The 27,505-nt window shown below is 36.6% G+C and overlaps 1 protein-coding gene across 5 annotated transcripts in view; it reads left to right on the plus strand.

Annotated features, from left to right (window-relative positions):
- The window catches only part of LOC139958594 (rap guanine nucleotide exchange factor 4-like), a 260,592-nt gene that overhangs the window by 105,675 nt on the left and 127,412 nt on the right, over nucleotides 1–27,505 (plus strand). For 3 of the 5 annotated variants that reach the window (XM_071955760.1, XM_071955761.1, XM_071955762.1), the window contains exons 1-3: nucleotides 45–534; nucleotides 1,721–1,848; nucleotides 20,186–20,328. The exons of the other annotated variants lie outside the window; for them this stretch is intronic. In XM_071955760.1, the coding sequence (XP_071811861.1) occupies nucleotides 1,799–1,848; nucleotides 20,186–20,328 (193 nt within the window). In that variant the 5' untranslated portion in view covers nucleotides 45–534; nucleotides 1,721–1,798. Of the gene's footprint in view, nucleotides 1–44; nucleotides 535–1,720; nucleotides 1,849–20,185; nucleotides 20,329–27,505 lie in introns of those variants that run through there. 5 annotated transcript variants of the gene reach the window in all.

Raw genomic sequence — 27,505 nt, forward strand, 5'->3', positions numbered from 1 at the left:
TGTCCATGTAAACAAATCACAGCTGTACGCGACGAATACCATGGCTCGGAGGAATACCTTTCTTACCTTCGTCGGAAAACTCTTGTTTCAGAGGGCTCAAAGTAGATAGCAGGTTCCGTGCAGTTACAGACACGAATATCGTCTCTGCATATCGAAAAACATTCAGAAGGAGTGTATGGCGGTTACTGTTAGTGTACACGGGAGATTTACCATGGCAAGCAAAATTGTGAGCTGACGGTCAACGCAGTGAAGTACAACTTATATCTCCGGCGACCGTAATGCTTTTTACTAACTTAGTGTGTCAGTGTTGATAGCTAGCACGACTCATTCTCGGCCTAGGTACCTTGCACTAAAGTTTATGGAGGCACCTAGTTACTGATTTTCAGACGACTGCATGAAAGTATATTGGCTATCCTATAAAAAAACACTTCATTACTTACGAGCTTGGATGGAAATAACAATCAAACATTCAACTGGGAGCAGCAGTTATTGGAAAAGATGATATCGTGAGGGCAATACTCAATATTACTACTAGTAAGTCAGACCTATAGGCTAGACCATAAGTCGTATAGTGTGGTCATGGTAGGCTAACTATTACGCTGACGACATGAGACGAACAGAGATATGTATGTGCCTTGCGTAGAATCTGTTTCTTTTAAGCAAAAGTTCACATTTTCCAATGAGAAGGTCGCAAACCTAGACAGCATAATTAACATTTTGTAACAGTTTGCATTGTCATAACCTGTCTAATCATTCTATTTGCACATTTTGTAATTCTGTTGTAGCAAGGCAAGGTGAGTTATATTCACACTTAAGAATTTGACATTGCAATAAGTTCATACTTATATATGGTCAAATGAATGTAAATGATTAACAATGTTCAATGACAAACATGATCAGTAAGTTAATTTCTGTAGAAGCATCTTTGTTACCCAGAATGATGCCATTTTGGTACATATTGTGGTGTGTGTGTGGTCTATCTTATTGAGTGAATTCTACATGTTTGGCCTCTACAAGGGGTTATCGATGAGGGCCTAGGCCTATATCATACTAAGATAAACAAGATAGTTTCATTTCAACTTTATTACATCCCTTAAAAGTTAAGTATATGCTTGCAATAAAGGCATAGAAAAATATACCAAGGAATGCCTAAATTCAAGAAAAGAAAAATATAATTGTAGCCACTATTTTGCAATTGTGGAGCTTCTCCACAATATTCTCAATATTTGTTCCAAAATTCTAATAAAGAAATCAATCATTCTAGTTGAATTTATCAATTTTTAGGAACTCAGCTATTAGGAATCTCTCATTTATGAGAATACTAAATCATAGTAGCAAAACATTTTTTTTTTTAAATTTGCTTGCTCCTCTCAAGATTTTTCTGCAGATGCCTATGCATACTTTTAAAGAATAAGTCCATACCACTGGTACTGATATTTCCCATAACAGCTAATACCTTCATGTCATCACAGGGAATAATCAAATGCTTATAGTTATTTGCATAGCAATTTCTCATGTCTCTAACTTTTGATAACATTCTGAAACAGTTTGCATTTGTTTTATAGCAGAATGACTATCTTTTGCATAGTACACTACTAGTTTGCAGTATAGCAATACTGGATAAATTATTCCATATATCATGCCTATTACTATAAGCCAGGCTTGCTAACTCCTATGTCCAGGGGGACTAAACTATAAATTGCTTTTTTTCTTTCTTTAGGTTGTCTTTTACTGGTGGAAGACAAAAAGAGGGAAGGTTTTTATTGTCTTTGTTCTTCATCTCTATCAACCATTCCGGATGAGTAATGAAGGGAGTTATTCAGACTGGATCTTTGCTCTGGACAAACCGTGAGTTAATCTCTCCATAGAAATTAATTTAAAGTCTCAATATGTGTTTGCCGATGAATTTCGGAAAACAAACTTCTGAAGCAGATTCAATGTTTCTTATTCTAAATGCCCACTGACCAGGTGGGTTTAATGGAGAAAAGCTGCCGCAATCTAAAGAAAGAAATTTATTTTCTGTTACCCTTATGGTGCGAGTGATTTACCGTAAAATCACTGCAACCACCTATTTCAGCATGTTCATTACACAATGTAACCTATATATATGTGTATCGTCCACACGTAAGTAAACAAAACAGAGAGATCTGATTGGCGCATGATCTGTTGGGCGAGGCTTGCAAATTTTGAGTGAAGTCTGTAGAATCTAGGGATTCGTTGAAAAAAATGGCGAATTTTATTCAGTTCAAATTTCGTAATGACAGATAACTCAATAAATATAATGATTATTAATGTAAAAATTGCATAGAACGGTGTTATGTGCACTGAGCTTTTAGGGCAGTAAGCTGGAAAGGTCGAAGTTAAAATTTGGCAAACACTCATTGAGACTTTAATATACATATCTATGGCATCACACCTGCTTGCTTCAAGTTCACTGTTGGTCAAGTCTGTTTGTCCCCACAGTAGGTTTTAAATACTACCTTTAATTTATTCGGCATATTGGAATGCTCTCCTCCATAAAAAGAAAGATGGTGTTTTATCATTTAGCAGTAATAACTGTGTAACATTCAGTCCTGTGAATTTGAAAGGTCAAAATGGCCAGAACAAGCATAGAACCTCTGACATCAGGAAATAACTATTTTGTGATCCAACAACTGGTCCTGAGCTGATCTTACAAGATTAATGTTTTCTTTCTTAATCCTTCTTAATCCCCTGCCTTTTGATTTTGTATTCACCTCCATTGACTAATTAACCCACATTGTTGCATCAGTCTCCACAGCCCTTTTATATTATCACATGTATCGCTATCCCTGTCATCTTTCCTCTTTTATATCTGTCTTTCTATTCATTGTTTGGTTGTCAAGTTTAACTGTCTGTCCATCTGCATCTTCCACGGTCTGTTTATGTTTCAATCTAGCCACCGAAGAAGATCCTGCTAGAGGATAGAAACATCACACCCTCTAATGTATTTAGTGACTACACAGGCTTTTTACAATAGATGAGCATTGTGTCATAAAAACAGTTTTTTCCCAACATTTCCGTTTTCAAATTTGACATCTGGTAGGGATGCTCACACAGTTAATATTAACTGGTTGAATGAAACTAGCTGGCTTCTTTCTTACCTCTTTAGTTGGTTAGGGTATTGAACTTTGTCGCTGCTTTAGTTTGGTATCAATTATTTCAGCGTATTGGTAACTTGTCCCTCCACCTCCAAAGAACCACTCACCACTAGGTTTCTCATATAGCCTGCATCACTGATCAATGACCACAGCCAGATTACATTCCATGTCAGTGGAAGCTGGATAGGATTCAAAGAGATAGTATCTTCCCAAATTTGCGGAAAGGACTATAGTCACCAACTCACTGGAAAAAGTGTCTCAAAGATTATAACTTAAATTAAATTCCTATATGTTTCATTCCTGAGTAACCAGTACACACTTATTTCGTTTTATGTTTTGAGTATTTAACCATTGCAAAATATTTCTTGATGTACTTGATATTTTAAGAAAGCACCCCAGATACCCAGAAAGGACTTGCATCATAGCTTACTTCACCCATAATATTCTTCCTTTGAATTACTTGTCTGTATATAGACATACGGTATATGAGACTGATTTTTTGGTTTGTTCTAAAGTTTACCTTCTTGCTTAGTAATTACTTGTAATTTGCTCTCCATGGTATAGAAAACCAGAAATCGAGTTCATCCAACCTCTACTTTTGTGAGTTAACATGTATACAAGGTTTTTAGACTTTGACCTTTTTTGACCTCAAATGACCTTTGACCTCTACCGAAAGCAATGTGTTTCTTCAACCCAATATGGTGCATCCACATACCAAATATGAAGTTCATCCACATTACGGTTTTGAGTTACAGTGTTTATAGATTTTCAGACTTTGACCTCTGTTGATCTCAAGTGACCTTTGACCTCCACAGAAAACAGTAGGGGTCCTCTACTCAACTACGTGTATCTATGAAGTTTATCCACTGTACTGTACATACAGTTTGTGAGTTTTCATGTTTACAGGCCAAGGGGTCACACACGCACATGTCAACACCATCGCATACTGTAGATTCCTTTTGCCTCTGTTGAGAGAAATTTTTTGGGATTAATTAATGTCTTTCTATATGAACTCCTTCAATCTACTTTCAGTAATCGAAATGCTCCTCCTAAAATCTGGTATGCGTTAGTTGAGTCGTCCCGGTTGTGTATTTTTGCTACGATGACACACAGTAAACTGAAAAGAACCAAAGGTCTTGGTCTGTCTAACATGAAATATACCCAATAAGTAAATGAAATCTTGCCTGCCTTTTCCTGCGCCCTTCTCTGTGCTACTTTTCGCTTCGGTTACAAATCATTTTGTCAGGTGTATCAGCCAAACCATGAAATTTAGTAAACGCTAATCTCGCAGTTTTTAGTCTGTTAATGTATGAAGACAGCTGTGGATGACAGTCAGATAGCTACCTCTCTGTGGGAACCTGGATAGGATGTAGCTAAGATCTGGGTACTCTTTTTTTAAAGATCTCTGAATAACCTGATGAGCAAGTCAGTGGTTACTTGTACATTAGGAAAAATTAAGTAGGAACATTCTTCTGTATTGGTGTGGTTTTAAACTCAGAGACATGTATGTATAGAAAAAGCAGGGCAGGTTATCCATGTAAGAAGGGGAACGAAGGTTCAGGTTTTTTTTATTAAAGTGTAAAGTTGTCTGAGATATGGAAGACAAAGTAGGATGTTTATATGACCCTTTCTGCAATCTGCAAACATATCCTAATCTCTTCCTGACCCCTAGATCTCATTTCACTTAAGTTCTATTTTATAGTTCCTTTGCAAAAGATACCTACTTGGTGTGCTACATATAGACATATGTTGGTGTACACAGGCATATTTCCACAACTTTGTATCTGGAAATATATGAAAGAAATTGTGATATGAAATGAGTTCAGTTGAAGGCCTTTTTAAAGCCATTTTAAAATAATAAAAACAATAATAATAATAATAGTACATATTTGTAAATCGTATTATACCGACAGTCTCAATGCACTTTATTATCAAAAACACGATTAGACAATGTGTGCTTTAACAACGATTGGTTTGTTTTTGGGTATAAAGTGATCCCGGACACGAACACATTTGAGAACGAGTGTCAGATCAACACCAGACGCAAGAAATGAACATGTCACGTTGATTGTTTACTTATCAATTAGCTTGTTATAGTACTGCAACGCGTCAGCCTTGTTTATGCCGAAGTGATGAAAGGAGGGGGGATGGGGGGGGGCAGAGTAACCAGAAATGTCCGTTTCTGTGATCCTTGAACATTCACGCTACAATCTCTATCACCCTTGTGGGTCAGGATTCTCCCATGAGAGGTAGATCACGATAGCGGGTCACATCCTGACTACATGAGCATTCACACTACCAAGGTGTCAGGTCCCCCCTCCCCCCTTGAATTTACAAATGTGGACAAGGCTTATTGGTGCTCTATTATTTATATGAGGTTATAGGAACATGTTTCGGTTAAACTATTAGAATTGATAAAACAAGGAGTTAAAATTAAGGCCCTCGTCGAGGAGCCGAACTCATCAATGTAGCCCGACATGACAGTTCCAGGGATTTAGCATATTATTAATAAAGGTGAATTATCTTACAAACTAGATCTTAGAGCTATAGAAAAATTACTATAGCACTTACTCATATATATTTCTAATTTTTTTGGAACTACAACATACCCGGAGTAAAAATTGTGTCTGAAGTCATTGTTTAATAGACAGTACAATGCAGTACAAATGAATGATATGCGATGATTAAAATTCTGTTATTCCTTTTTTCAGTGTATCTACAGTACGTAGTTGTCTACCTCTTGAAGGACCTCTTATCTTTGTTCCTTTTTCATTTAATATTGAAATCCATGATAGTTACTTTTGAGCCAGAGAAATCATTCACGGATCAATTTAGTACCGATGTTTCATACCACTGTTCACATGTACAGTAAAGTTCTGCGAGTTAGTGGCATGCCAAAAGATTACTCGGCCGTTCCTGCATGACATCTACGTCAAACCCCTGCGACAAAAATCGTCTCTTCCGAGTGTCTACTTTGCTAAATTATTTGCGAACCCTATCGGTTTGTTTATTAATTAAAGTTTAGGCTGGCATCAGAGCCATCTGGTTAATATTTATCTCAAAATGGGAAAGAAAAGTAAAAGAACCAAGATAAATTTTTCTCTCTTTATCAGACGGCATGCTTCAGGCTCTTCTAATGTACATCTAAAGGGGAAACCTTGTTAAATTAATTGTGTGTCGAGACTTCTAAAAAGTACAGTACTGTAAATTAGACTGCGAATTGTTCAGCATGTAAGTTCCGAGATGGGATTATCATTAATGAGAATTAATTTGACTTAATCATGTCTACATGTGATTTATGATAGCTAAAGAAAGTACTAGAATCAGTGTTGGTTCTAACTGGGGAGGGGGTGTGGGGGGTGGGAGGTAGGGGAGTGTTAGTTATTGGACATTTGCTGAGATGACAACTAGGTGGCAATGGCTTGACAAGTGTCAAAGTCCTGCCAGGTAGAAGGTTTTGGATCAATTCACTTATCCCCCCCCCACCTCTCCCCTGTTGGATCATTATTTTATTAGGGGTATTTTACAGCAAAGAAAGTTGTTTGTCTTTCTCAAATTAATTTGGTGAAAGATACTTCACATCCCTAAATTATTTTGATGAATTTGTGAAATCTTATTAATGAGAGTCTGAGAGAGTTTTTACACAATTAACAGTAGACAGTATTTTGGAGGGGAGGGGGGAGTTGGCCATACCGCAGGGGATTTGTAGCCACATCTTTCTTCTTTTGACATGGTACCTTACAATTAGGTGAGCACTTTTTCTTTTTTCATGGCTAGATACTCCTGGGAGAGTGGATTTGCCAGGGTTGGGACAACCCTGCAGCTTGCCTCCCCTTCCTCTGGCTGTTTCTCGTTGAAATTTTTAATGCTTCCATTCTGTTTTTGTTTTGCTTGAAAAATACATGGTCGACAATAAACTTGTAAACGGTGTCGTTGGAAAACCTCAAGCCAATAGAATGATGAAGTAAATCTGAATGCATAATGTTAGCATCTGAGAGGGGCAAAGCTGGGGAAAGAGACTGGTGTTAATTCTCAAAGTCTTGAATTTTGGATGGCTTGCATGACTTCATAATCAGAGAAAGGAATATTAATCATCATTCTTTCCCTTTAATTTCCCCCTTATAATCTTTCATAATGCCCACTCCAAAAGCTTTAAACCTTTCTTAAAGCACCATTTATAATGAACAAGAGGCCAAAGTAGATGGGAAGTCAATTAGTTTTGATCATTTCAAATTAACAAGTGTTATGGAGTTCAATGGATAGTAGAAGTTGGAAAGTCTTAAAATTAAGGGCGTTTAATTAGTATCTGGGTGAAGACAGGTTAACATAAGGAGGCCATAGTTTTTCTCCAGGAAATCGGGTGGGGGAAGGGGGGAGAGTGATGGCATGACATTGATGTTAACCCCCTCATGTTGACATTGTATAGTACCTAAACTGTACATTTAAAGAACAGGTAAAAATTTGGAGGGGCCTCTTAGTGTGTTTGGTGGCTCTAAGGTTGTTGGTTGGTGTTATTATGTACTATATTTCCTTGCTTACCTGTGCCAAGTGTGAACAGGTAATCTTTTAGCTCTGTGCACCCGCTATAACCGCTCAAAGATTCTCATTCTACTTCCACAAAAGTGCCTTGCAAAGTTTTTTTTCACCTGGCAAATTACCTGTTCGAAACTTACAAATCTTCTTGCAGCGGTTACCGAGGTGCTTGATCAGTGTATAATCAGCTGTGTGTAGTGCGATAAGTATCCCATTGGGGGGAGGGGGGGGAGGGTTTAGTTAGAAATTAACCTTTCCCCGTTTCGAAGGCCTATATCGAGGTTCGTGTAGCCGTTACAATTTTTTTAAAATTTATGTGAAGATGAAAGCTGCAATTTCACCAAGAGAAAACAAGAATTTAAACTTCATTTCTCTCTTTTTTTTCTCTCTTACCTGTTTCATTCAAAGACCTATGAATATAAGTTTTCTTTCTCATCCCCCCATCCACTCCCCCCCACCCAAAAAGGAGAAAAGGACTGTAATTTACATAGTTTTGTCTTAAGCCTGTTGTCATTGAAACTGTTTTCACAGATGTTATACAAAGCTTACAGCTCTTTATAAAATCAACGTTAAGCGGAATATTTCTAAGCACATTTTAACCTTTCCATGGTTCTCAAGGTGAACATTATCGTGAGTAATCTTTCATTTACCATCTCATTCAATCTCTCGGATATTGATTTTTGTTCCTTCCTCGCCTGTTTCAAGGGGCCATTGATTTTCTCTGTAAGTATGTGAAGTTGTGCTCAGACACTGCATTTAGCCCAGGTTGTAAAGTGTTTTTTTAGTGTTTTTCATATTTAGTATATATAAAGCACAGACTTGTTTAATGAGTGCCTGCATATGAAAACTAGTTTTAACAGAGACTATGACCATGAGAATGTATTATCTGTAAGATTGAAGGAGGCAGCTGTTGCAATGTATAACATTTCTTTAAGAATCTCAGTTATTCAATGGAAAGGCTATCCATTACAGAAAAATTAACATGCAAATTTAATGCGAGAGCTTTCCTCGGCTGGCGAGTTGGTTCGCACATTAAGCTTGTTACATTAAGCTTGCTAATTTGCACAGGGTATCGCATGAAGCTTGCTAATCTAATCAGGGTAACATTAAAGCTTGCTTTTAATAGGGTAATGTTAAGCTACTAAATGCAAGCACTCAAGTTGTATATGCAACATTTCAACTAGATAATTGTGTCAACTTGTTATCATTCTTAGTCATGTTTGTGCATGCATATATACTAGCAAGTGGTCTCATGCACAAGCTCAGCACAGCTAACAAACATTCTCTGCACATGATATGGGGTAAGCTTGTGCAAGCCTCCATATGCAGCAACAAACATTTCACCTAGATAATAGAACTGTCAGACTTATGAGTGCTTTTAGTCATGGTTGTGCTTTCTTTTTGCAAGCAATAGATATCTTGTTTGTTTAGTTTATTTTGATTTTCCACAGATAATAAAGATATTAATGTGGAGGGAAGTCCTTTAGAAATCCAATTACAGGCTTAACAAAGTTAAGGACTCCCAAGGAAAAAAAAAGAAGGATATATACATAAATGAAAATATAATTCATGTCTTAATATGGAATAATTTATAACATACAATATAAATAATGTATCAATTCTAGGGATGCACCGGATCCAAATTTTTGGATAAATTCCGGCCGGAACCGGATTTTTTCATTACACAAAAGAAAATCATTAATTAGAAGTAGAAGTATGAAACAAGGAGCAAATCTTAGGTGAGGTATACGCATATTATTAAGAAAAGAAGGTGAAATTAAGACCCCATTTATGAGATTAAATATGACTTGAAGTGGTGTAATCTACATTCTTTAATAAAACAACTACAATATAATTGTTGACAAGCTTGATACAGTATGTAAATTTGTTTGCTGGAAAAATACTGCATACTACCTATGAAGTTTGTTTTGAAACAGGAAGCTGCATTTCACAAATCTCATACTAAACATGTTAAACCTAATTTTTCTTTACTTTGAATGTTTTTATTAATATTTGGAAATAGTTTACATTGATTTAAGTTAATACCAACACCTTTTTAAGGAATAAATCAGGCCAGATTTTGAAAAGATCCGGCCGGATTTTGAAAAATATCCGGCCGGAACCGGATAATTGCTCACTATTGGGCCGGATAGTCCGACCGGATAGTCCGGCCAGACCGGATATCCGGTGCAGATTCAATACTGCTTCAACAAGCCAGCAGGTATTGTTTCTAGCTCAGGTAGTGAGCAAGTGATGAAACAACACATGCATCAAGCATGACGGTCTCACTGTACTGCTCGTAGAGGAAGAGGATCCACACATCTCCATACATGTGTGTCTCTGGGAGTGTAAATGATTCAGTAGGTAAGACTAACAGACCAGCCGTGCAGGAAGAACAGAAGTGGGTGATTTGTGGAGACATTTCTTATATCCGAAGCTCTTTGCCAAAATCTGGATCTCGTTGAAGGATTCTTACCTTTCATGGGATGCTTGGGACGATATCGTCTTCAAGTGGACTGCTGGCTTCGAACTTAACTTATTTGACAAGATTACTCCAGGTCAAATTTTCAAGAAAGCACTTTCAAGCTGAAAATATCATTCCATTGAAAAAGGCAGAAAAACCGATTCCAAAGCGAGAAGAATGACATCCACTTAAAACTATGGATTACTCCTCCATGTAAAAAAAAACTGTAACTAAAAAGGATGAATTTAGGCAGAAATTTTAGTCTTGATATATATATGTCATAGCCCTTGAAAAACAAAATCAGTGCTATAGTATATACCGAACAAAAAATGCTCATGCATGACTTGTTGCTACGTGACTAAAATCTAAAATATCTTCCGGACCAAGGAAAGTAAGGACCAATGATGATAAACTGTCTCATATTACATAAATATGTAAAACTGAAACAATTTTCCAAATTAGTGTGCATTTCAAATTTTTAGTTTCAGTTCAGTTTATTTCTCAGTGTATTCTCCAAAGGAGGTATCTGAGACATAAATAAATAAATAAAATACAAAATAATAATAAAAAAGGGAAGATAATACAATAAGGTATAATACAGATGGCAGTCACAAGGGAGATACATGACAAAAGAACTGCAGAAAATAACACAAGATTACAGAGAGCATTACTGAAATATAATATAATTTATATTTCTATGGACCTGACTCATTACATACAAATTTCTATATTGTTTTAGTTTCAGTTTATTATCTCTATGTATCTTCCAATGGAGGTATATGAGACAAAAATGCAACATAAAATCGAAGCTACAGTACGAGATGCTTCCCGTAAAAAGATGAGGGCGGTATTGAAGAAATTACCATGCATAGACTTTGGATGTGTGACTTGATTGATTCACTTTGGCTTCGGCTTTGAGTACAACGTTTGGCTGCCTTTTGGACAAATATTAGCGTAATAGTAACGACCGACTTCGCGATCTGCGTCATAGTAATTGCCGACTTTGCAATCCACGGGCCACCTCCGCACAATTATGCAAGGTTGGTAAGAGGGTTCCCTTTCAGGAAAGCAAAACAAGATACCAGTCACTTCCAGTCCAAGAATGGTCAAAACTTGAAACATCTCATGTACAATATGCAGGGGTATATATATATATTAAATGAAACAAAAGCAAGATGTGGCAAGGATTCACCATGCATACTCCTATTGGCTCCCTAGATTTCTTATCATTAATACCTGTCTGTTGTGGTTTTTTACCATTCCTTATGACATAAAAAGAAATAAAAACAAAGAACGACTTTCTTCTTTCTCTTTCAATTTTGAAAGTCATGCAAGCGGCGAAACATCCTTTTTCGGTTTTTCCTTCAATCAATATCCTCATGTTTACCAGCTTCTGTTCCAAGGATTTCTTGTTATCAAAATGGAAAGAGTTCAAAACCGTTTTATACGAACCCCGACGATTACGAGTCTCTAATTTGGAAGAGTAGTATATATGCAATGTAAACATCTCGTCGATATCTCCTCATGAATCGAATGCAGAGTACGAACACAGAAAGGCCGACTGATTTTTTTTAAGTAGCATTAGAATATATTCTGAATAAACAAAATCATGAAACGAAGGCAATTCTGATGTTTTCGATGTTTTTAATAATACATACGGTAATTCTCAGGCCTGTAGACGGGGAGCATCAGTTTTGTAAACATCGTACCACGAAGCAAATTCCTTTCATTATGAAGATTGCAGTAATTAAGTAATTGCTATCACTGGATCGGGAACAATAGACCGCCTTTCGTTGTAAGGTTGTTATTTTTTGGGTTTGACGATATTTGATGTACTTTTCCTTGTTGAAAGTATAAATTACGTAAATATTGTAGTTGATATTCTAAGCGAGTTATATATAAGCCCCTCACTTTGATTCCAACTGCAAACAAATGCACAATGTTAAATTCTAGGTGAAAAGTCTATAACCAGAGACTCACATAGCTATATACTGTATACAACCTTCAGTGTTGAGAGTCTTAGAAGGAGGAATTCCCTTTTTAGGTAATTTGTGATATACATATCCATGCAAGTAGAGAAAATCAGTTAGTGATCGAATCCATGTTTTGATACGAAATCAAGCAAATAACCAAATATGAAATAATGAAAGAGCTAATTATCCAAATGTTCCCCGTTCCGGAGGTTTTCCTGATTTCTGACAAGTTATATGTGTTGTACATTTCTGAGCAAGCTTACATATGTGTTTGTATTAGTGGAATTGTTCCATGTATAATTGTATATGCATACATGGTACAGTTAGAATAATAACAACCATATAAATGCAATAAAAGCTTCACTCACAGGTGGAAAAAACTTAGGCTGTGTACTCTTAATTTAGCTTGAATAATTGCAATGTTATTTTGAGATTAATACTGTGTAGGCTCAAAGTCAAAAGTAGCTACCAAATTAAATATATATCTGATAAATTTTATTGCAATATTTTGGGAAATACTTTAGTAAACTGAGAATTGCACACTATATGTACATTATACAGTCTCATGTTCACACACTTATGTGCCTTGTGGTTGTACTTTAATACATTTATTGTTCAAATGCCCAGTTAGTAATAGATAAGGAGGGGGGGGGGGGGGGTAGTACTTTGGTATAAACAATATCTAAGGATGATCTTAAACTCTAAATTACAAACTGTTAAAATTTATAACATGTACTGTTAAAGGAACAAGCCATGCAGCTCTTCTTAGTCATGGTAATGTTTCTCATAATAAGTGTCATAAATAAGCTGCCTTTCGGGCAGAATTTATGTGGCAGTGTTGTGAAAAGTCACTCGACCCCAAACAAGTGTTCATTCATCTGCTGATTGCTTATTCTTAGTTTCTTAGAAGTTAGAATGTTGAAAGAGTACAACTGTTAGTGATATACATTATACTACAGGTTATATGAACTATTCATTGTCTGCGTTTATAATGCCAATGGGAAAGATGCCGTCAGTCGTATATATTATACTACAGTTTATATGAACTATGCATTGTCTGTGTGTATAATGCCAATGGGAAAGATGCCGTCAGTCTAAATATTATACTACAGTTTATATGAACTATGCGTTGTCTGCGTGTATAATGCCAATGGGAAAGATGCCGTCAGTCTAAATATTATACTACAGTTTATATGAACTATGCGTTGTCTGCGTGTATAATGCCAATGGGAATGATGCCATCAGTCGTATACATTATGCTACAGTTTATAAGCGCTTTGAAACGCTATATTAAGCGCTAAATAAATGTTATTTATGATTATTATTATGAATTGTGCATTGTCTGTGTGTAAAATGCCAATGGGAAAATTGCTGTCAGTCTAAAGTTAACTATACTTTTTGGGTTTGTTAATGGTATATACATGAATTCAGTAGTACTTAGCATCACCAACTGAGCTAGAGGATTTGCCAGTATAGTGTGTAGGATTCTCCCTTTATTCTCCAGAAAAGAAGGAAATTTTTTTTAAGGAGAGCCATAATCCCAGTAGCTATGTGAAATCGGGCTTACAAGTCCCACCAGACTTTGAACTAAATTCACAAGAAAAAGTTTATTCTCATAAGGATTTCTTTTTACTTTCATAATTATTTGCTGACCCTAGTTTAAAGACTTTTAACTCTGTTGTTTCAAAAAGCCAATTTAATAGCTATATAGCCAATTAACCTTAAGAGAAATTGTCGACATACATCCAGCGGTCATAGCGTTGTCAGAACCCTGCATCGACGTACATCAGGCATCTGTTAAATTCAAGCCAGCCACATTTTGAATTGAAGCTAAAAAAATAGAATGTCGTACAGTACGTATCAAATTTTTACGCTTCCTTCAAAATTTTGACCTATTTGAGATTCCTGTATTAAATCAGACTATATTAGCCATTGTATATATTAATTTGTTTTCATATTCTATGCACCTCTTTGAAGGTTATTTTTCTATTTAGTTGTCTGTCCTTAGAGACCTGGTTGGAAAATTAACTTGAAATCTAATTGTTCTTTCCTCATTTCGTTTGGGAAAGCACTGCTATTTTGGTCGGTTCGGCTATAACCATCGGTGATTATTTTATCCAATTTGGTTCCTATATCGCACCATTTATTCTTTATAATGGAAAGTTGTCCTTGATGTGCTCTGCAATTACTATTGTATAAATTGGGTCAAACTTTGATTTTTACTCTCACGTTGCTGTTCAGAGTCAAAGATAGCGGTCGGGCGATATTACAATATGGGGCATACACTTGTGAGGCATAAAGATTTTTATTCACTTTTTTTTTATGTCTGTTTTTTTAAAATGTAATTTATTATGAGTTATTTTTTTACTTAACTTAGCTCAGCTATATTGACCTAAATCAGCCAATCTCAAGATGAATCAAATTATCACCCATTTTGCTATAGTTAATAATAAAATCCACAAGAGAAAGGGAAGTTCCACAGCAGGTAAATATGGCACAGTTTGAAGAGGTTAATTGTCCATTTGCTTTTCTTCGCTCAAAACTTAAAATTTGGCCGAGAAATGTTGGAATTTATTACATCTGCTCAGACAATTTCTCTAAAAATGTTCACTGATGGAATTTTCAGTTAAATTCCAACAGCTATATGGACGATAATTATGTCAATTAATCTGCTTTTGTGAACTAGTTATTTTCTTAAGATTTTCTTTGGCTAAGCCGGGCATTTTTGTCACTAATTTTCAGAACAACTTTATACATGAAATAAACTAATGTTATAATCTGTGAAAGCACATATAAAATGTCACATTTTCTCCCTTTTAAACTAGGTTTGTGCCATTTTTGCATTGTATTACGTATCATGTGCAATTCATGTTTAGGAATTTGCACACTTTTCCTGTGTCGTAGTTCTTAAAGTTAGCCTCATTTCTGCAGCAAGTTTGACGTCACTCCGAAAATGGGAAGTGAATTCATATGGAAGAGCACAACTACCGTAAACAATGATTGGACTTCATCCAAATGTCTTCATTTTTCCAAATTTCATCAATACCTGGCGATGAAACATTGAAACTGCAAACCATCATTTATAACTTTTAGTGCTAATTAAAGAAGCTCAAGTTTCCCTCACTGAGATTTATTTAAATGTCTAATTGAACCTTCTTCTTCTGGAAACGGCATGGAGCATTTGGACATAGGAAAATATTATGTTTGAAACCTTGTACTGTAAGAATTCTTATCATGCGATAACTTTGGGAACCATGTATATCACATTCATTGGTTCTCAACATATTCTCGTCCAGAATCTTTTTTCGTTAAGTAATAATCACATGTAAAAAAGTGGGAAAAGTAGGCAAAAAGTTGGACAAAGTGGGAATTTTCAAGCTTTCAAACTTTTGCTTTATTATTTTCTCAAGTGAAACTTGATAATGACAGTGAAGCAACAGTAATGAACTTTACATTTTTAAGGAATGTAAGTATCGAATAGCACCAGAAATATGTTTAATACTCAAAACCAAATTTCAAAATTTTCAACTTTTAATTAAGTATTTGAATTGAAAACTTAATTAGTGAAACTAATGAACTCACATTGTTATGGGATGTCAGTATCGAATAGCATCGATCTCGTTATCCAAATCAAATTTCAAGTTTTCACTGTATTACTGTAGTTGTAGTGAAGCTTGACTACAATGAAGTTAATTAAGTTAAATTGCCGTGGGTGGTCTGTATTGGATAGCATTGAACACCTATGTTATGGATGTTGAATTTGGAACTTTTAATTGTTAACACCGCGAATTATTTTTGAAGTGCACTACACTTGATGACCTATCTTAGTGAATAAACCAATACATTGCTATGGGATATCGGTATTGAATATCATCAAATATGTGTGCATAAATATCAAAATGTCACATTTCAAATTTCCAATTTTTTTTTGATTGAAGTGACACTTGACTACTAGCTGTAGGAATGCAAATGAACTAACATTGCTATGGTATATCACTGCATGTGTAACAGCATCAGACATGTTATCAAAATCAACCGTAACATACACTAGATACACTCATTTTATGCTGGCTCATGACAGGTTGTTGAGTATCCGTATAAATTTGATCACTTCCGAGAGGACTCGTCGACTTTTTATCAATTCTGGAGTTACAATCTGGAATAGTTTGGACAACACAATGAAAACATCCAAAGGTTTTCATAGCTTCAAACAAAAAATGAAATCCACTTTTACTTAACGATTATCATCATTGAGCAGTGTTTCTTTCTTTCTGGCTTATTTTCTAGGTTCTTTGTTCTTTTTTCTTTTCTTCTTCCTCTTAGTTATCCTTTGTATTCTTTCATTTATTGTTTTTGTAAAGGGGGGGACTGCTCGTAAAAGCTCTGCTTCTTCAGTCCTCCTCCACCGCCTTGTATATTAACTATTCACCATTGTATTTATATTATGTGGAAATAAATCAAACTCATCGCATCGGCATAACAAATTTGTGAAAGAGAGCGTTCGATCCCTGTAAAAAATTTGTGAGATCTTAAATTCCCTCTGTACATGGATGCATGCATGTATGTATGCGTACCTACTACAATCAGACATTACTATATATTATTATCTACTGTGGTCTTTTAACTCGTAACTCTTACTGCGTGCTCCCTATCTACCCAAGGCGAAAGCGATCGAGAAAACCTTCGACATGGACGGACGGACAGGCTTCTTCGAATCATCTGGACGTGGTTGTAATTTGAGATTAAATTCGGACATCAAGATTGGCTAGCAGAATGATGTGCTGTATTTGATTTGACAATCTTCCCAGGTTCGCCAACCAAAAGAAATCCAATATACTGCTCGTTATTAATGGGTGTCTGACCTATATACAATTGCAAATTTAATACTTGTTCAATTTACTGAAAACATTGTTTAAAATAGATGAAACTGGTCAAACCAGTTGTGCAGTTGAGGACCAGCTGCTATAAAATGATACTGTAAATGAGATAGTCCTCTCATATCTTTTAAGGAAATGACAAATTTTTTGAGGTACATGTTTTGTCATGTATATCTTGTGTCAAAAAGCAGTTTTACAGGTAAAAAGAGAAATAAATTCTTATTTTGAGGTATGAAATATTACAGAGATTGTATAAAAGAGATTTAGCGGCACATGACACTAAAACTGTTTCGTGTATGGTCAATGTCTACGATGTTATCACAATCTATTCGTAGTGGTTGGATCGATGGATATTTGACCAAAGAACAATACACACGCACTTCAGGTTATATCAGTCGTTGTATTTGATAGGCTGTGGCAATTTCTACTAGAATGCTGAGGGGGCTGCAGCATCCTGCAGCCAGGCTGTGCAGAATGTAATCGTATTCTTCTGTGGTTACTTTCATACATTATAGGCACTCCAGTATGTTACACATGAAGGCACTTCTGGTCCATCTTCCTAGATGGTTTCCATTGTTTTATAGTTCATTGTTTTGTTTTAGTTCATTGTTTTAGTTCCATTGTATTAGTTCAGCTTTGCTGCATGGGATTTTGCAGCTGCTGCAACTTTTCATTTTGACACGTTGCCTCAGATGGATTTTACACAACTTCTAACTTTATTGGAGACAATGCTGCATACTTTTAATAGCCAATGTTCCTTCTGGGGTGGTCTTCTAGAATATGTCCAATTTTTTAGTGGTGTCAAAAAAATAAGCAGCTTGTTCTGTTAATTTGGATAAACTAACTATGAATCCTCTGATCCATGTAGTTCATTAGATATTTGGCTTGTGAGGTTTCATTTTCTCGAACAAAATAAAAGTGGAAAATTTAATTTCCTATGAAATTTGCTTTCGCATGTCATTAACAAATGATATAAAAGTGTGTATATGAAATGTTGGGAATTGACTCAAGATCATTATACTGACGGTAAATCTCTTTTTTATTATTTTTTTTTTTAATTGCGTCTGAAAGTATGAGAAAGCTAAGTTTACTCTGTTAGCTCAAGCATTTTGGATTTTTAAAACCAACTAGAACAATTGTCAGATGGAAAAACCATGTACTGCCTGTCCCTGGATGAAAAACCCAGATCCAAGGTCAGTTTACTAATTGTGCCATGCACCTCCGCCATTCGCTTAACCGTAGCATCGGTCAACTGCCTGGCCCTCCGTCGTTTGGAAATGTAGCAAAAAACAACAACCACTTGGTCTGTGCTCAGTCACCCGTAAATGTGGATGAGCCTGAAAGTTTTTGTTTAATAAGAGCATTTCATACATGTTTCTACATTTATGAAAATTATTTACCTTAATGATTGGTAATATACAGTATTTCTTTTAAATCTAGTCAATAATAATGTAAATTTTTCTCAAAACTTATTTTCTTAAAGAGGAGATACCTGAATACAAAAGGGATAATTTCTCGGTTGGTGAATAGAACAAATCTGTGTGTTATATTTGTATCTGAACTAGTGTGCCTAGATGCATAGACAAATAGTTCCATATGAGAATTCTGTGAACCTACGAGATGTTTCATATATATAAAAAAAAATTCAATTAAGGATAAAAGCCCTTCGCTTGGTAAAATTCAATGTGAGAGTCAACTACAAAAATTATTCCTCATTCAATTAAGTTTTCATGCTAGCATGAGAGTATGAAGGTCGTTAAAGTAACCAAGTAGTTAACATTGTTGTGAATTCTCTCCCTAAAAAATAACTCTAAGTGAGAGATATAGGAAAATGGAGAAGGTATATTAGTTCCGTCCAAGTAAATTTGGCTCTGCATTGTTGGAAACTATTTCATAACAAAATTATCCCTCGGGCAATTGCATTGATGAAACATCTACTCGCTGTATTAAATTTGAAAATGATTCAGTTGGTCGCAAGATGCCTAGACATTGAACAGTTTAACTAGGAGCCATTGCTACAGTGTTCTTCACAGGGTAGGACACGGCAGTGCAGCAGCTGGAGTAGTAATTTGTGTATGTACCCGAAATCTAGCCGTAATAATAATCTTTAGTTCTTGTCTGTTTGTTACGATCATACCGAAGGCCAAGCATATTTCATTGTTTAAGCCACGTACTAAAATCAAGTTCTCACTAATTACCTGTATTACAACACATATACATATCAGTTACTGTACATGTGGCTTTTAAGAGCAGCTTTTATGTGGACTCACAAAATGTCCACGTAATGGGCCTGTGGGGGAGGGAGAGGGGGGAATGAAAATATATAATAATTCAGGAATTTCATGACATTTGAAAGAAGAGTTGTCAATTTGTTAACTGCAAAACCCAAAAGTGGTTGAATTTTTTCTTATCTGTTGGTTTGGAGATAAGAAAGCCAATTATTTGAAGACAGATTACATATGGTGGTGATTCACTTTGTGTGAACAAACAATTGTGAAGACTTCTTACCCCAGAATAATGGTTTCCAAAGTAACCGCATATTTAATTCACTCCTCTCTCACCTGTCTCTGTTCTACATATGCACTCAAATCAACCTAGATGACAGAAGTTGATAACATTTTAGCACTGCACCCTCGGTGACCTACTTCAGGGTCAACACCCACTTCCTCTACCTTCCAATCTGCCATTCTCAAGGCTTATAACGTATAATTCCAGGTTAATTTTCAATCCACTAAAATCTTGTTGGTTTAAAGAATTTTTGAAGTTTCTGATTTCAGCAGGGACCTTCATGTGCAGTACTCCAACACACTCAAACGTGCATGCTTTTTATTCTTCATACTCATCTATATTGTATTTTATTCTGTAGTTTTACTACATATTGTGTGTCATATATTTTTTTACTGTTACATAGCGTATTAGAGCACTTTTGTGGATTTTTACGCTTTATAAAATAAATTATTATGATTATTATTATTAATCCAAGATGTCGAATTGTTGAAATTGAGTACCCCCCCAAAATAACTTGATTTACTTAGAGTGTTAAACTTTAAACTACTTTACCATGGCATTTTATGACAATATATAACATTGAAATATTATCAAAAACACCAAACTGACTTCAAAAATGCCATCCATCCTTCAATCCCAGACCAATTTCTTGATTATTTTTGTGTCCATATTTATAATCCTCTTTTTCACTTTACGTTATTATTTTTGCAGTCCACAGGACAGAACCCAGAAAGACCTCCATGTAATATTTTTGCGACTCCAGAAATTAGACGCTTTTACCAGTCTTCCATCATCGCTTCTGCTTCAAATCTGCCAGTGCGCTTTCTACGAAGAACTCGATGAAGACGTCGTACGTGAGTAAAAAAACAACAAAGAATAAGGCAATTGCTGGTCTAATAATATGGACCCAGTCTGACCTCATCTACTTGGAAGTTTTGTTTTCATTTAATACAAGTAAATGCCATGTGTAATATCACAGATTGGATAACCATATTGCAGTGGGTTTATCGATGGACCCGGTCACCTTATAGTATCGTAGGCAAGAATGTTCTTGTTTGTTGTTGATAGATTAAAGGAGGCCTGTAGGCAGAAGCTTAGTATTTACTTTGTATACAGCCTTCTTTACCTGTCTCATCAATGCAATTTACACTCTGATCATCCTTGTTTATGAAAAGAAAAATGAGTGATGTTTTAGTGTTTACATCCCTGTTGACCAGCTTCTGCTTTACTGTCCAGCAAATTTTTAATTTTCTAAATCTACCAGTAGGAAGTCTTATTATTATCTATTCCAGCATTCAGTACAGAATGTATCTAATATATTCCAATCCCAGGTGGTTTTTTAAAGTTGGGATGTTGGTTTGTTTCAGTAAATTAGGTTGTTTTTGTTTACCTTCTTAAGGCACTGTGTCCAAAAAAAGGATACTGAGGGGGGGGGGGCTGCAGCATCCTGCAGCCAGGCTGCATACAGTAGGATGTAATCCTTGTTTTGTTTTTTTGCTGTGCAGTTTCACACAATAGATCACTGCAGTTACATACAACAGAAACTACTAGTCTGCCAAGATTAAAGGCATTGAAGACTCGCCTCAAACCGTGTGCCGCGCTCTGAAAAAGTTAACTTTCCGTTGCTTGCTAGTGAAGTTTTCTTCTTGTCTCTACAAAATGCAGACAGAAATGAAATGTGATACCATGTTATCTTTTATCTGGACCTGAGATGTCCATGGCTGCTATTTACACTGTGTTGTGGGTATTAAATGTAGCTGCATGTATTGACTGTACACTAGTGTCTAATTACCGACGGTAGCAAGCTGTGTGTGTATTTTCTGGGATCGATGGTGGTGTCTAACACTTCTGTTACACCTCATTCGAAACTAGGTCAGATTACCGGCATGAGACGTTTCTTTGTGTGCGAGTCTTCACACCCTTTAATTTCTCTTTTGTTTGATATTGATTCAGCCTGGCTGCAGGGTGATTTGCAGCTGCTGCAGCTCTTCCTTTTGACATGTTGCCTGAGTCAGTTTATCACAATACTCAATACCTCTCTCTCTCTTCAAAACAATTGCACTTTCTCATCTATCTTCACCTCCAATAATTATAACCGTTAGCACTGAAATGCACTCTCTCGCTCAAACACTTTTAAACTATAAATGCTCCATTACGGATAAATTTAACGTTATCGTTATTGTTGTTGACGATATGTCAACAATTTCCGTTCGGTTCCTGATAATTGTTAATAAATAACCGTGTGTTTTTGCAAATGTTTAATAACTCTTATCAATTAATGTGTTTGCCATGCCATGGCAATCACAATGCACTGATGGAATAATCCCATCAATGTTTGTCCTTGAAAATACTTGTATTTTAATGCATTGTTAACAAGTTTACTCGACAACTTCAAAAGTTTGGTTTTCCAGATGATTTGTGTGCACTGCTTCTGAGGAAGTGACTTTTAATGATTTTTACTGCCATGCATTGATTTTAGATGGTATTTTACGGTATGCTGTTTCTTGAGACTGAAGCGATGCATACGACAAAAGTGTATAGATAGGTTTGTAGCTACTAGCTGTACAGGCAGTCAAGAAAACCTTTGCAGTAAAGTTGAATGGTGCGTGATTGTTTCCGTGTGCGTGTTTGCAGATGTGTGATATGTATGTGATGCACCTACCTTGTGAACAAGATGTTTAAAACATGTTACAATGTTTCAAACAGGCATTTTTTTTACATGCAGTAAAATTAATGAACCCTACTTATTTTGTAACAGCTGGAGTCAGGGCTGTGATGGTTTGTGCAATGTGACATTTTCATTGCACGCATCGCTTACATGTCTCCTCACGACCTTAGCACACTCGCACCGGTCAATGACCTCCCTTCTCACCACCCAAAGAACCCAATTTATTTTGTGACAGGAGAGGTTGCTGTGGTCTCTGCAATGTGACAACTAATGCATAGCACATTATTTTTATGTCAATATCATGATAGGGTTTCCTACCTTTTTGAAGTACTTTGTTTGTCAAAAAATAGTGTCCCGACACAACCGAGAGCTTAGATAGTGTTACTGTATATCATTGTAATCTGATTTTGTTGTGTGATTTTTTTTTAAAGATATTCTCTGAATCTAGAAATTAAATCCCTTTTAGCCATATTAAATGTGAGTTGAGTGCTTGCGTCGTCGGAACTATGTTTTATAACGTGACATTTATTCCACCTGAAAGTGATGAAATATCATTAAGTATATATTAAACAATATGATCACGATCAGTGTGGGGGGACATTTTGTAACCTTTTAAGTTAACTTTTAGACTTGGGGAGTTAAACTTTCACCAGAATTGTTTGGTATCTAGATTCCCAAATTGAGAGACTCAATTTATGGGATGTTTTCATCAGCTGGGTATAGTAGATTGTTCTCGTCTCAGATTAGACTTAAATCTGAAAAGTCCCTCGTCAAAGATGGAAAACAGGTCAGCGCTGTGAAGAATGTGACGCATTCTTCATCTAAAATAGATCACATTGGCAAATACGCCTCCAGCCGACCGTTGGAACTCTGTCTAATTGAAACAATTGCATTTGGTGTACATCCTTGGTCGTGAAGCTTTAAGGAAATTAAAGTCTACCTGGAAATCATAGATAAAAAATGAAATTTATTGATCCACTTAGATCTACTGCGGCTTGCCGTGGAGAAGTAGTCGAGCACAAATCAACGTACAGTGCTACATGTGTATTAACTAAAAAGCTTTGCTTTGACTTGATCGCAGACAGCAAAAAAGAGTATGGGTATGAATAATATGAAGGAGGAGGTGGGGAGGATGGGGGGGGGGTTATCAGTCGACTCAGTATCACAGGTCCATAAATATTGTACGTCCACCGCATGTCGCGTCCCGCTTACAGGATTAGAGAGGTTGCAGCGACATTGTAAAAGAAAAAACAATCTTTAAAATTTGCTACTGAGGGAAGTTAGGAGCAAACCTTCTTAAGGTGCTCGGATATTATTTATTTAGAAAACAGGTCCCAAGTTGAAGCAATTGATCATTCCATGTTTACCTTTACAGCTGCTTTCCTTCATCTTAACATTTAAGGTGCACGGTAGGGCATGGATTAATCCTGTCTGTGGAATTAATTTCATCACCCCATTCATCAGACATTTAAACCAAGGATGTTTTCTTGGGAGTCAATAAAAATTACTTTTTGACTATAAATTTCTTCCTTTGTCAGTGCCACGATATGATAAATTAAGCTTACTGTATATACAGACCTCTAGGTTCACTTATGGGTTAAGGTCAGTGGAAACAAATCAAACATGTGTCTACTTTCTGCAAGCCGTAGCCTAAGGTGGTTAGTCTAATAAAAATAACAAGCAATTATTTGACCCCCTGAGTATACCAAGAAACAATGCATGTCTAATGACTGAGCAAACCTGAACACATTCAGTACCCCGAACGACAAACATTGAAACGTGACGTAAACATGATTAATTGAAGGGGTATTTTGGTGTCGCGCAAAATCACATTTATATGTGCAGTACACTGTTAGTTGAATACCTCATGTCAATGTATTCTTCATATTAAATTTGTGTACGGTTTGGTTGTTTCATTGTAAACTTGTTTTTTACCTGATAATTAACCCTTATTTACACCAAGGAAGTGCTTTATAGGTAGTCTGTAACGTCATATTCATTCAAGTTCAGTCGTGTTAAAGCCCAGTCACATCTCACCGGATTGCACCAACGGACAAGAGTCCGCGCGAAAAACAGTCATCCGGTTATTTCCGTTGGCAAAAGTTGTCGCGCATGCATCTGGGGGTTGCAACGTACCGGACGTTCAACGGTGAAAACGGATTACAAATGTACAAGGGACGGACAGCAACGGACGAACAACGGAAGAACAACGAACGTACTAACGAACACCAACGGATAGTAACGAAATTACAACGGACAATTTACGGATAAAGAACATACAAAAGTAACGGACATACCGGACTAGTAACGGAGAAGAAACGGTCTAAAACCTGGGCTTCCGGAGTGCCTTGAAATCAGGGGACATCCTCATGAAGTTGATGAAAGATTTTTGGTCTTCCATTCGCAGCTCCTGCATTAGTTGGTCATAAAGACTAAACTGCCGTCTTCTCTGTGGACCAAGCCAGGCCCTAGACCAGCATTTACGCCGAGCACGTCTCTTCCTTCTCTTCTTGACTTGTTCATAGTACTTGATGTTGGCTTCAATGATAAGCATCTGTGTTGTAAAACTGACACTGTGGTGTGAAGCTTAATCTTTCTGAAGGGTCCATGATGTAGGTGTTGACGGTAGAGGTAATAGGAGCAGAATGAGGCGTGGAAGGCTTGGAGTGGACAAGGTGGAAGTACGCTGCATCTCCGTTCTATGTCCGTCTTTTATACTTTTCTGGCCTGAGTTCTTCCGTTTTTTCCGTGTAACGTACGTTACCTATCTGTTCATTGTCAGTTCTATTCCTTTACACTTCCGTTATTTCTACGTTAGCGTCCGTCGAATATACGGTATTGGTACTGTACTTCTACGTTTCATCCGTTCTTTGTCCGTTAATGATCCGGTGAGCAATACCAATAACCAGAGACGAACGGAGAAATACAGTGTGCCAAACGCATACAGAACGAACAAAACGCATGAGAAACTGATAAAACGGAAGCTTAACGGATTAGTAACGAATAAATAACGGAGACATTTTTCAGTGGATGTCCATTCCAAGTTTTGTGCATGTTCAAAATCGACGCCGGACAAACCGGACCTCACCGTTAATGAAACGTAGACGGACGGAGGAGAACCGCAGACTAAACGGATACTAACGTACATCAACGGAGTGCCATTTTTTGTCTTCGTTCCCTCTCCGTTATTTCAATCCGGTGAGATGTGACTGGGCCTTTACTAACAAACAATAACTTGTGGCTCATTGTTAGGGCTCTTTAAGTTAAAAAAAAGAGTTTATTTTTCCAGATTGTTTCACTAAGAAAAGACCTGTGTTTGGGAGTTTAATTGCTCTGTATGTACATCCGCTGTGGATGGACGGTCATAGAAGGAGCACAGTGTTAAAAGGTTACCAGTTCATTCTAGACACGGTAGAATGTGAGTGCTATGGATGTGGGGAGATAGGTAAGCTCATAACTCATAAATATCCAAACCAGTAAGTTTTGGAATGTAATGTACATCTACTGTGGATGGACATGCACTGGATAGTCAGTCATACTGATCTCCCAAATGGTTTGCACTTGTAAACACTGTATACCCATACAGAAGGCCAGGATCATATTTTCGCTTCCTAAGAAGTTTTCTGCGATACCACTTTGGAAGATGAAAGTGGAAATATGTCTGTGGATTGTGTTTAACATTAATCTTTCTAAACAAAAAACTTTATGATCTGTTGTTTAAGTGGAAATGTGGATATATAATATTGAACTTGAGTTTGTGGATACAAAATATTGTACATACAGATACAAAAACTAGTAATATTTACCATATATTCCCAAATTTCCAAATTGGTGTTATCAGCCTTCAATTTAAAGATTCACTTCCTGAAACTTGAACCTGCATGGCTATATTTGTCTTTGCATTCAATAATGTACTCATATACTATGAAGTGACTCGTATTTAACCCCCTTCCCCTCCCTCTCCCCCCCCCCCGCATCAATATCCTTTTACTACTTACCATTCACTTGATAAATCTCCCTTCTAGCTTTACCATCGTGAGCTCTTTAATTCCGTCGGCGCTTACTACATCATCATGACAATATGTTAACGCACGCTCTATTTGCTATGAATTCAAAACTACGTGCATACAAACATGATTATTTATCATAGCAGTCGTTTTCACTCAACAACAAACACAAAAATCCCTCCTTCATGCTTCTTGTAGAAACCCTGATTGTTTTTTTCAGCCTCTTTTTCAATTACTGTATAATGTAATAAAAAAAAATAATGGAAAAAAATGCCATCGTTAAATTGCACAGTATCGGGTCTCTTTTAACAACATCTAAACATGGTTTCTAAATTATGGAGAAACTTAAAACCTTGATGATTGATGTCAATTTTTTATTTCATCTACACAACTTTTTCCTCTCTATCTTATTAGAGTATCTATCTGTCTTATTCCCATTAACTTGTAATTCAAGACCACCTGTGTGGTCATTGACTCTGCGTGTATCGTACAGTTTACAAGTGTCTATGTGATGTAGTGGATATACACGTATCTCTCTTGGTAATTTACAAATGATCCGTCACAGAGATTTTTGCCTGTATGATCCATCGTTTTTTTCCTGTCTCTCTCATCACGATTTTTCTGTTAAAGAATAGTTAAATACGAGGTGGTGCATGAATGACACAACAAAATGAAGAAACACAGTGCCCAGTTGCTGGTCAAATTCTCAGGTTTTGTCTCCACGGAGAGAATATTGGGAATTTCGTTGACGACTTTGCGTGTCCAGCAATAAATCAAAGGTGAAAGGTGTACGTACTCATAGGTTGCTGGACGATCTGTGTTAGAGAAATGTAAAGGAGTTTGGCAAAGGGTGGTGTTTTGTCGGAGAAATGACCAGGCAAAATTTATTACTTATATGAATGTGACAGATAAGGCATCAGTTCTGTGTTAGATGTGTTTGGTTTTATCGGTACCATTTATGTTGTTTTAGAGGAAAGGGAAAGGAATGGGATGCAGAGGACAGAGTATGGGGGGAGGGGAGGGGGAGGGGGGAGGAGGGGTAGAGGTGGTGGAAGTGCTCTTTTAATCACATGATTCAGTTGTACCTTTGAAACTTTCATACATATCCATCATAGGTTTGACATGCATTCCATGTTCAATGAATGAATGCAATGTTAGCTTTGGCTTGGTCGTGGTCGACGGTAGTTTCGAAGAACCACAAGTCGTCCCAAAGTTCCTTTGCCCAGAATAAGCAAAGTGCGAAGCAGACTATTAATTGCCGATTGTGTTAAAACTGCAAGCCACTGCATTTTCTCAGAGCTTCTTTCCACATACAACTTAGCACATATATGCGACTGCCCATACTGTAGGTCGTCA

The sequence above is a fragment of the Apostichopus japonicus genome, chromosome 18 (genome assembly GCF_037975245.1).
Source record: "Apostichopus japonicus isolate 1M-3 chromosome 18, ASM3797524v1, whole genome shotgun sequence".
Lineage (NCBI taxonomy): Eukaryota > Metazoa > Echinodermata > Holothuroidea > Aspidochirotida > Stichopodidae > Apostichopus > Apostichopus japonicus.